Source organism: Micropterus dolomieu, linkage group LG18, assembly GCF_021292245.1.
Source record: "Micropterus dolomieu isolate WLL.071019.BEF.003 ecotype Adirondacks linkage group LG18, ASM2129224v1, whole genome shotgun sequence".
Classification (NCBI taxonomy): Eukaryota; Metazoa; Chordata; class Actinopteri; order Centrarchiformes; family Centrarchidae; genus Micropterus; species Micropterus dolomieu.
In genome coordinates this window covers 33,151,306-33,162,445 of record NC_060167.1, presented here as the reverse complement: position 1 = coordinate 33,162,445, position 11,140 = coordinate 33,151,306, and the positions used below count along the sequence as shown (strand labels likewise).

The 11,140-nt window shown below is 40.4% G+C and overlaps 1 protein-coding gene across 6 annotated transcripts in view; it reads right to left on the bottom strand.

Moving 5' to 3' along the window:
* Positions 1-207: 207 nt before the first annotated feature.
* chl1b (cell adhesion molecule L1-like b) overlaps positions 208-11,140 on the bottom strand; it is a 68,841-nt gene continuing 57,908 nt past the window's right edge. For 3 of the 6 annotated variants that reach the window (XM_046075734.1, XM_046075735.1, XM_046075732.1), the window contains 6 exons: positions 10,622-10,801; positions 6,054-6,161; positions 5,708-5,863; positions 5,201-5,332; positions 4,189-4,261; positions 208-2,620 (listed from right to left, as the gene is read on the bottom strand). In XM_046075734.1, the coding sequence (XP_045931690.1) occupies positions 2,416-2,620; positions 4,189-4,261; positions 5,201-5,332; positions 5,708-5,863; positions 6,054-6,161; positions 10,622-10,801 (854 nt within the window). In that variant the 3' untranslated portion in view covers positions 208-2,415. The other 3 variants (XM_046075736.1, XM_046075737.1, XM_046075738.1) reach the window with 3 other exon arrangements.

Here is an 11,140-nt window from a genome sequence, read left to right as displayed (position 1 = left end):
CTCCTTTGATTTCACATGATTCTCTCCCGCAGCCAAAGTAATCACACAAGACACTCAACTCAGACAGAGACTTGACCCTGGTGTGACATTTGTTAAAAGCCATATTCCAAATGGGAACAATTTGTCAAACATCTTTCATTTTATTCAGAGGGAATGAGGATGTTTCACCAGGTGCCGCTTTCTCACAGGTCATATTTTACTGCTGACTGGAGGTAAAGGCAGAGATTTATTCAGTCACGTATTCATCTAGTGGGGCATTATACAGCACTGTAGGTATCAAGTACATTAAGAATATTCCGTAAGTGATGGCTGTGACCAAACAGGTAGTCAGACCATTAACAGGATGTAAGAAAGTAAAGCAATTTAATGACATCAAAAAACACCAATTAACATTCTTAACATGCAATGACTGGATTTTTACAAAACATTGCAATTTTTGCAATAATGGTGCTAATGTTAGTGCTGAACAATATAATGATTGCGTTTTGGCTGGCAGTATATTAAAATGAACAGAGTAAGGCCTGTTAAGACTGATGGAACTGATGGAACAGTGACACGGTAAGAAAATGTCAAATGTCACGCAACCAGATTACAGTAATCTGATTACAAGAATGTCTATAATACATTATAGGAACTATATACTGTCCTCTTAAAGGGACACTTCACCAAATCACACATGGAAATCAAACAGTTACATACATAACAGTTGTATGTATTATGTTTTGTGGCTCTGCAGGAGATTTGGCAAGTCTGGAAAAATATCCCTGATGATGCGAAAGTGATGTCACCAGGGTTAGCTCAGTACAAACTGGGGACATGGAATTTGAGAGATACTGATACATACATCTTGCAATCGAGGGAAGTTTTGTTTTAGCATTTTGGAGCTTGACTCCCACATGGGACTAAAAGTCAGGATGGTCTTGGCCTCTGCTACTTCGAGTTTTACCATTGTTTTTTCTAAATTCCTCCATCATCATGGAAGTATAATACTAAATCACAGGAGTGCCGTTATAAAAGAATAGTTTAACGTTTTAGAAAATGCGTTTATTATATCAATACCACTCTCACGTCTCTCTGTTAAATGTAGGCTACAGCTAGTCACAAGTAACCAGGGTCATTTCTGGGCTGAATTGTCTTTATACTCCTGTTTTTATACAGATTAAACAAATGAGATATATCGTGTTAATAAGTGAGCTTTAGAGGTGCCGGTAAGAGGATTTTGTTACCTTTGGAAACAGCCAGACTAGTTGTTTCCCTGTTTTCAGTCTTTCTGTTAATATCTAACCTCCTAGCCGAAGCTTTAGATTTACTGTACAGACATGAGAGTCGTGTCAATTTTCTTATCTAACTCTTGGAAAGATGGCAAATGCGAGTGTTTCCCAAAATGTCGAACTATTCCTTTAAGGACTATGCGGCTACCTGCATAACTAACTTGTGTTTTCAGAGAAACTTTTTGAAACACCAGTTATTGGCAAAAGCATTTTAACATTACCTTTAGCTGACGCTTTTATGTGGGCGTTACTAGGGGTTAAGTGTCTTGCTCAGGGACACATTGGTAGATGTGTCACAGTAGGGACTTGAACCTGGGTCTCTCACACCAAAAGCAAGCATCTCATCCACTATTCCATCACCAGAACTGGATTCAACTGCAATTGTATTTGTAGTTTTAATCGAAGTTATATTAAGCACAGACTGAGGTTTGTAATTTATACTGTCCAATGGATCTAAATGCTAAACAAGACAGAATAACTAAATTATATTTTCTTCTAACACCACAGATTCATGACTCAAGAATCAGTGTTTATGATATGTAATGATATGTAAATGTCCTTGTTATTTTGTCAGGTATAAAACCACTGGAAAAAAAATAAGTTAATAAGCAACCTTTATACACATCTTACATCATATTTAATGAATCCATTTCATATATAAAAGGTCAGTTATGTTTGCTCCAATTGAAAAATATCAACTTGATAACCCCGACTTATCTGTGGTCTGCTGCAAGATGACATCAGAGGCAAAGCTGCAGACTGTATAATGATGTGCAATGGAGAGTAACATTTTCCTAACATTTGTACAAACAGTACTGCAGCTGAAGTAATGGAGATACAAAAAAAAAGAAAATACAAGCCCTCTACATTTTTTTTATGTGATAATTATAAAAAAAAGACACTCCAGACAAACAATATACACTTGTATATATACACAGTATTCAGTAATGGTCATTGTGGTGCAACTTGACAAAACAGAGCTTTATAAATCGAGGGTGGCTGTGTGCAGCTGGCAATGACGCATTTATACTTGACACAAAACTTGTGCTCGGTATGGATAATGTCTGTTTCCTCTTTCATTTCTTCCTCTCAGCAGGTTTAATGAAAATGTTGTCCGGAAGAGGATAGATGGCGGTTCTGCTCTTCATGCCGGGGTCTGAACGGTGGCTTTGATCTCAGTGGACACCCTCTTCTCTTTTCGCCCTGCGTACTCGCCGATAAAGGAGCCGTCCTCGTTGAACTGAACGTCCTCGTCGCCGTAGTCCACCAGGCTGTCCCCGCTGTCCCCCGCTTTGATCTCTCTGCTCAGCGAGTGCTGGCTGCCCTTCAGTGGCTTCTCATCGTTGTCACTGTAAGAGAAGCACAGTGGATTTAGAATTACCTCATTTCACCCATGGCTTCACTCTATGGCTTATTGGAGAGGACGAGAGGGCGCAGGCTCGAGCTATCATTGCCTCTACGATGAGCCTCTGTGACTGACATTAGCTTTTACCTCTGGCTGACCAATGGGAAATAATCACACAGACGAACATGTTGAGACAATATTAATCATTACGCCACACATGACGGCTGGAAGAGAAATGAGATATAGAGGGGGACATTGGCACCATTTAATGCATTTCAGCTGTGAGACTATCATGTATGATTAAGTTCATGAGTAAGTTTTTGTTTCCTGACATTAGAGCCTCTGACATGAACTTGGTTGTACCACCTGTTCTTAAGTTTTAACTTAGCCTTGTTATTTAGTGTTTACTATGCGGTTATTCATGCATCACTACATTTAAACGACTGCTTACATAAAGATTAGTCACTGATTTTTGTGTAGGTAACTGAACCAAATGAACAAAGTTAACGTTAGCTTTCTAATCTACGACTCGTAGGGTTTTATTTTTAAGCACATTTTGTCATCAGAAAGCAGTGTGTAATCATGTGATGAACAACATGATCACCAATACAATAAGAAAATCTTAAAAATGTAATCATATCAGTGTTGTATCATGCAAATATGCATGTAGGAATACTTTAATACTATTTAATTGGGGACAATTCACTGTTACGTTACTTGACTACTGATAATTTCTTTCTGCTGGAACACATGCGGGTCTGGCTGAGGCGAGTGTCGCGTGGGCAATGCTTCTTCTTATTTACAAAGCAGGCTTGGCTTTCACATTACGGCTTCACTGGCTTAGATGATTCTTTTTAATGGTGCAACCGAACCTAGTAAAACCACTAGTTTGAAGCTAGCTAGTAGTTGCTAAAAACTTAGGAAGGACAACCAGCTTCTGGAGTCAACATGAAGTCGTGTCACACTGAGCACTTTTGACTTCATCACATCAGCATTTGTTGTGCTGTGCGGATCCCACTGATTGGAGAATTACACCGGGGCTCATACTGCGTTAGGCTGTTATGAATTGGACCACTAAAGGATTAATGAAACGTGCCCAGATATTACTGCCCTGGAGATGAGCTGCTTTCAATTACACTGATTGGTTTTTAGCTTCCTACTGTGTGCTGGACAGCCAGAGTTTCGCTGCATCCGGACAGAAAATGGCAACGTCTGAATGCTGCTGCGGCTCCATTTATGATGCAGCGTCTATAACAAACACCAACACAACACGGTTTCTAAGATCAAAATGTCCTAAAAAGGGATATTAACACTCTGACACACACTGATGTGTAAACAGCCCAGGGATGCTAGCACTGTTTATCACATACTTTCCAGTTACTCAGTCCATCAAATGTCTTGAACAGAAGAAGAGTAAGGCTCCACCTGAACCTCATGTGTGCAGGGTTGTCTTTTTTTCAGCGAGAGGAAGAATGCAGAGAGGATTACAGAGAGAAGAGGATGGAAATCCATACACTGTTGCACGTGAATTGCAGTGAGGTGGTGAAATAGTTCTCCGAGGGTTACGCTTACCTGTATTCACAAAATGTGTCATCATTCATGCCCTGGGACTCCACGTCTGGATGAAGGTCCTCTTTTTCTTTTACTGCTCACAAAATGAAGTGAAGATATCAGTGATTTCCACAAGAGACAGCTGCCAATGAAGATCACTGTGTCCCCTGACTGTTCCGCTGTTTGAAAAAGTCCCTGATTCCCTGCACTTACTCACTGAATGAAAGATCAGTGCAAGCCGTAGAAAATATTGCCAAGACATTCAATCATCTTATTTTATCTAAAAATCAAGCTTTATCTTGTAATATATATTTAAACTTGATTTCTTAAATCTAAATGTTAAATTCATGATATAATTTTAATATTAAATACAGTACAAATCAAACTGTACATGTGATCTAAGAGAAAAAACACATGGCTCAGGCAAATGAAAGAAAGGTTGTTGGAGCAATGGGTGGCAATGAGAACTTAATGAGAAAACAAAGGACAGAGCAGCGTCGCGCTCTTTGTTTCTGCTGACGAGTGTAGCGATCGCTACCCAGCCGACAACCTGATGGCCATTAGCTGTGAATAATAAAGCCGATAAGGACTCTCATGTCCCCAATAGGATGAATAACATTGAGATACCACAGTATACACAGAGTCCCTGCACAGCCCCCCTCCCCCCCCCCCAACCCATGCGCAGCATTTGCATTTTGTCTCGCTGTGGGCTGCACTTTGTTTAAATTGTCGCTGGAAAAAGCTGCGTGTCTAAATAATGCAAAATTCAAATGCTGGACATACAGTAGAAAGGCTCATTTTCCTATCGATGCACAAGCCTATTTTCTGTATGAATTTGCATTAAAATAATTTTGTGGCCTCAAATAGAAAATAAAAAAAAAAACATGCCAGCTTACATATCCCTGTAATGGCTTCTAGGATGATTGATCCTTTTTGCCATAGCAACAAACAGCGAAATGGTAATATAATGATGCTCAAAGCAGCAATTAGTATTCAAGCAAGGACATGTGTATGCATGTAAGTGAGCACCTACCGGAATACTTCCCTCCTTTATTTCTGTTGACAAAGCAGGCTATCAACACAATGAGTGTGAGGAGAGCGATGGCACACATCAGGCCAATAAACCAGCCCTGGGTGGATATTCCTCCGTGGATGCTGGCCAGACCTGAGGAGAACAATACACGTTGACTTTGACACCCCTTGGCCTTTCATTAGGACACTTGATTGAATGTTTACATCGACAAAGCCTTTCTGATGTGAAGGCAGAAGGTGGCAGGGCATACCGCTGATGGAAACGGTCCAATATTAATATTAAACAGCTAATCTTGCTTGTCTAATTAATCAAGTAAGGAACGCTGTACAAATGTAATTCCTCTCAGCGAGTCTGTGCGGCTAAATTAAATCCTACTGACACCGCGAAGGACCACACACTGTCACTGCTCAAGGACGGGCTGTTCAATGAGAGGTCAATTAGTTTTGCCTGTTGTTCCTTTTTTTGTTGTTGTTGTTTTAGTTTGAGTCATTTTGTTACCCTCCTCACCTGTAGACCCGGTCGTGATAACATCTTCAAATATACTAGAATTATCAACCCAGCTGTGTACTCGCACAGTGTACTCAGTCCCAGGTTCAAGCCCGTGGATGATGTGGAAAGTCTTAGAGGTGTTTACGCCCTCTGATATCTTCCAGAGACCCTCACCTGTGCAGAGGGCGAATGATCAGGATGGGTTAGTACTCACGAGAACTATTGAATCTAGTGAAGACAGGAATGAAAAGACATGAATGACCATTTCAGACACAACACGTCTAAAGTTATTAGATGTTTCACCTACAGAATCTATCTAACAACATCCACAAACTAACAGAGAAGAAGGGTAATGTGAGCTTACGGTTGTTCCTATATGCAATATAAAACTCCGTTTGCTCTCCTCCAGATATCCAGCTGATATTTGCAAAGCTGTCACTAACAGCTGAGCTAACATTCAACAAGGCCAGGGCTGACGGAGAAATGAGAGAAGACGAGAAAAGGACAGAAATGGCAAAGAAGGGTTAGTACAGGACAAAGCAGAGCAAAGCCATTATGGAGGTGTTAGGAGTCTTGTCGTTATGCAGTGAAGGATGTTGCTCTCCACTTCTGTGAAAGAGGCGAGCGTGCTCTTGTGCTTCCCAACGCTAGTGTAAGGAGGCATCAATTACGTCTGACAGAGGGGGGACGTCGGGTGAATCCCTCAACAGCAAACATGACAAGAGTAATATGAATATGGAAATGGAATCACAGGTGGAGCCCAGAAAGCTAAATGATCTACAGAGATCTTAAGGGAGATTTGCCATCAGAACTATGTGATGATTTTGAAATCTTTTATGTTGTATCTATTATACATTATTGTCATATCAAAGAAAGATATTATATTCCACACACAAACACTGGCCAACACTAGTTCAGAAATTGTCTGTTTTACTCAGAGCCATAGCTGGGACTTTAGAAATACAGTGCTGAGGTCAAATTACCTCAATTAAAATTTGACATTAAAGATTTCATCTCATTCATCAAATTTACTGTTTGACTATATTTCCTGTAATGTTAATCTCCTTACATGATGATCTAAATTATTCTTTATTTTATTCTGGTTAGTTTAATATGTTTTGCCTAAAAACAGTCAAATCTAAAGATGTTTAGTAGCTATGCAACTAATGACTATTTTCATTATCTTAATCTATTGATTATTTTTCTCTTAGGCCTAATTGATTAACCATTTAGTCTATGAAATGTCTGAAAATGGAGAAAAATGCCCAGCGCACGTTCCCAAGCTCTCATGGTCATGCCTTTTTTTGTCCAACTGACAGCCAACAACCTTTTATCCATAGATAATAATTAATCATTTAATTCACAGAAGCAACACAGAAGAATGTTCTCAATGGTAGCTGCAGCCCTGACTCTACTCTTTTTTTGTGGTGGGTTTCTAATTGTAAGTGGGTTTTCATAATCATATTGTGTATGTTATTTTCTTTGAAAGCGGGAGCACATTTCATCTGTACTAAGTTTCATCTACCTCAGATGGTATCATGAAATGTAGCCTTTTGATACCCAACTGGAAAGGGAAAAAATGGAATCATGTAGTGAGTGATGTGCATCATTAGTATGAGAAAAAATATCTTTGACAGCAGCTGTCTAAGCTAGTCAACAAGGCACAGCCCACTTCATTTCCCCATGGCAAACATGCAAATCTTCTGCTGTGTCTCCAGCTCAGGTGCATTATTTGCTCAGGTGATGATTTAGTACACAAGGACACCTGCGTCAGGGCTGCCCATCCCAACCACTGCAAATGACACTCTCTGACTAATGTTGATGGATTAGTCTGCAACTATGGTAATTTCAATGATTGGAACTGCACAATGACTCCGAATGACACAGGCCCCTGAACTAAAAATATCCCAAGGCTGGCTGCCGTGTTTTGTCACTGCGCTCCTCAGCTTGCTATTAAATGCTGCAGAAAGCAGCTGCTCACCCAGCAGGGAGCTGATGTCCTGGAAGAAGCCCCTTCAAAGTCAGAGGCTTTTTTTTATAAGGAGAGGCCAGAAAATATTCTGATATAGGAGCTTTCAGCAGCTTCCACTTATCCACTTATCTCTGCGTCCTGTAAATATCACCCTCCCAGTATGAGCTCACATGGCCCAGGAGGACGTTCCTCCTCACTATTTTCCCTCAGCTCAGATGCTGCCTCGGACAACTTCTTGTCCCAGGGCGGTGTTGCTGTTTATCCTGTTGAAGATTACATGGAAATGTCAGGTGACTGTTGTGTCAATACACTGACGTGTACGGGGGGGGGGGGGGGGGGGGGGACCGAGGGCCAACAAATCAATCACTGGCAATTAGACATATTTGTCCCCATTCAAGTGACTGCACTCTACAGCTACACTGTGGATATAGATCTAGTTTCCTAGATTTCCCCATGGCACAGCAGAGAAATTAAAACCAGTTTTTTCATCAGTATGCACTTGGTTCATAACAAATAATAAAATGGAACTGTTATTTTATATTCCAAACCTTGTTCCCCCTGGAAACAACATAAACTATAAAAAACAACCCTGAAAAAGCTAATTAGTCTACATGATGTAGAGCTGGATGTCGTTTTGTTTTTGTGTTATCAATTTACTTAGAGCCAACAGTGAACCAAGTGAGCCCATGGGCCATCAGGTTACCTCACAAATGCATAATGTCCTGACGAAACACAAACATTCATATTTTTCCATATTTATTTCACTGTTCTTGGTTGTCTCTGTGGTTTGATGCTTGTTGTGTCGGAATGTGCTGCAGCTCTACCTATGGTGGATCGAGTGGGTTTGGTCACTGGGGACTTTCGAGTGCTTGGAGGTGAGGGGGAAGCAGACTTGCCTGAAAAAAAAAGACAGACCTTGTGGTTATCACTTGGGATGGAGCTCGGGGCGCTAGATTCTGCTGTCAGCCCGCATGTTATTTCCAGCTAAACTCTAAAGTTAGTAACTAATCGTGAGGACTACATGTCTACAGGAAAACATGATGTAGAATCAATACATACACAAGGTGAGATGCTATGATTTTTAATTTGACTTGATCTTGCCTTTCAGATGTGAATTAATTTTTGTTCCATCATTAAAAGGAAGAAAGATGGATGTCTGGTGTGTCTGATGCTCCTTCTAGGTTTGGCTCTTAAAGCATCATTTATTTCCTCAGCTTGAGTTACACGAGTTGCACTGACTCTGCTATTGCTAGGATAAAAGTCAATATTCGTTTACAGTTGCTAATGAGCCAAGATTAATATGAATTTATAATTAGGTTACTCATTATCATTGCTATTGGAGAGGAAGCCACAAACTTTATCTAAGAAGAAGTTGCCATTTTTCTAATGAAAGGAGGCATCAGAGTGCTCTCTGCTGATGGCAAGGGCAAACAGCAGACAAGGTCAATTATCTGCAGGAGACGAGTGTTTGGAGCTTTTTAATTCTGTACAGGCAAAAATAAAAATGTGTCAAACTGTTTGAAACCCGATGATTTATTCAGGCCTGTAGCATAAATCTAAAGCATGCACTGTCTATCTAAAATAACTATCATGACTGTTAAAACTGTCATTCCAACACACAGCAAATTTAGAAATACATAATTCCTAGATGAAGTATTAATGTCATCAACAGTATTTCAGAGCAGTTTGAGAGTGTATGTGAAGGTATGACGTGCCACAGTGTACATGAACACAGATTTACATGCTGAGGGCAACAGTGGAAGAAAAGAAAGATAGAAAAAGACAGAAGGCATAGGAAATGCATCACTAAGCAGACATTTACACATTTCACACACAGTATGATCAAAGGCAATGCTCAAAGCAATGCACTTTTTAGTGGCATAACAGAAAGCAGGCAGAGGACAATTAACAGAAACAACACTGACATACACACACACACACACACACAGAGAAAAGAATTGCCACGGAAAAACTTTTATGCTCAAATCATTAGTCTCCCACACACACATGTAAAAGCTCCACAAAATTGCAATTCAATACAAAAATGTCCTTCTCCCTGTAATCATTTTTGCTGGCTTTTCAGCATTCAAATAAACAACCCCTAAGAAACAATTACGTTTCTTTCTGTGATTGTAAGGATTCTTCTAGTAAGTACTAAGTAATCCCTCGCATATTCAACACCAGTGTTGCCACATTAAGTCGAGCTTTTGTTTTTGCACAACTCAACTTGAATGACACACTAAATTTATTTGGGTCGTATTTGTATAAAAAAATGCCACCCAATTATTTATGCCGACAGTATCTGTTGCTGCGGCCCATTCTTACTGACACTTGGGGGAATCCAAGTACAGCTTCTTGTTTCATTTCCCGTCCAATCATTCATACCACTGCCACAGAAGCTGGACTTGAGTTTGAGCCAGCTGAAGTATGGCGTGCAATCCTCAACAATGATATGTAATTGAACAGAAAAGATTACATGTTAGAAGCCGGTTCATTATGATTACTTACCCACCGGCTCTTTCATGACTACACAATTCAGTATCAAAACCTTCAGTTTCCCTCCTGCTCAAAGCAATTTAGTTTCTTAGCTGATTGTTTCAAAGCTCACACTCTCCGTCCAATCAATAAGCACTTGCTCCCTCATGACAGTGACGAATGAAAACCTCTACCACACCCATATGAAATTGTTTATCCACAAAAATTACCTCCATGGAGATATGAAAAGCTTGGCTGCCCAGACATATATCATATTCCACTAGTTCAATGCCATTTTGAAAAAGTGAAATGGCTTTGTCACCTCCTCCACTTAGCTCGTAGTCTGCCCAGCCCAGTTCTGCACCTCAAAGCTCGTCTGCGTTCTCATCGTCTTTACCAGGAAGCATCACACTCCTCACATTCCCACAAGCTTATCCACACATACACCACCTAATCGATTGCTTTCCGAACCCTCCATCACTCACTTGTTTCCAGGGTGGTGGTGCACTCCTCGCTGACAACAGGCCCACAGCCCACCGTGGTGCAGGAGCGCAGGTAGAACTTGTATTTGCTCACAGGCTCCAAGTCACGCAGGACCCACTTGGTGGTATCGGGGTTGCTGATGTCTACCGTCTGCAGTGGCCCAACTTCCTCTGTGTCATTGACTAGATGTAAAAAAAAATAAAAATAAATACAAAAGGGTTAATGCTTTGGATAACAATCCACAAATATTTTGTATTCAAGGGGTATCACACAGGAACCTAAAGCATGAGGTACAGGGAGTTAGGGGGTGAGACATTTCTGACACCTACTATGACTTTGTAATGACATTGAAATGGGAAACAAGGAACATTTTACAGTGCATATACCCCGTCTTCCACTGTAAAAAGAGAGCTTTCTCACTATTTCTCATTTCTTTGTCCTGATGGTATTGTACTGTCACTGAAAGCTCGTACTAGCTCCGAGCTCATACCCTGTAACTAAATTGTAAATATATTGAACGG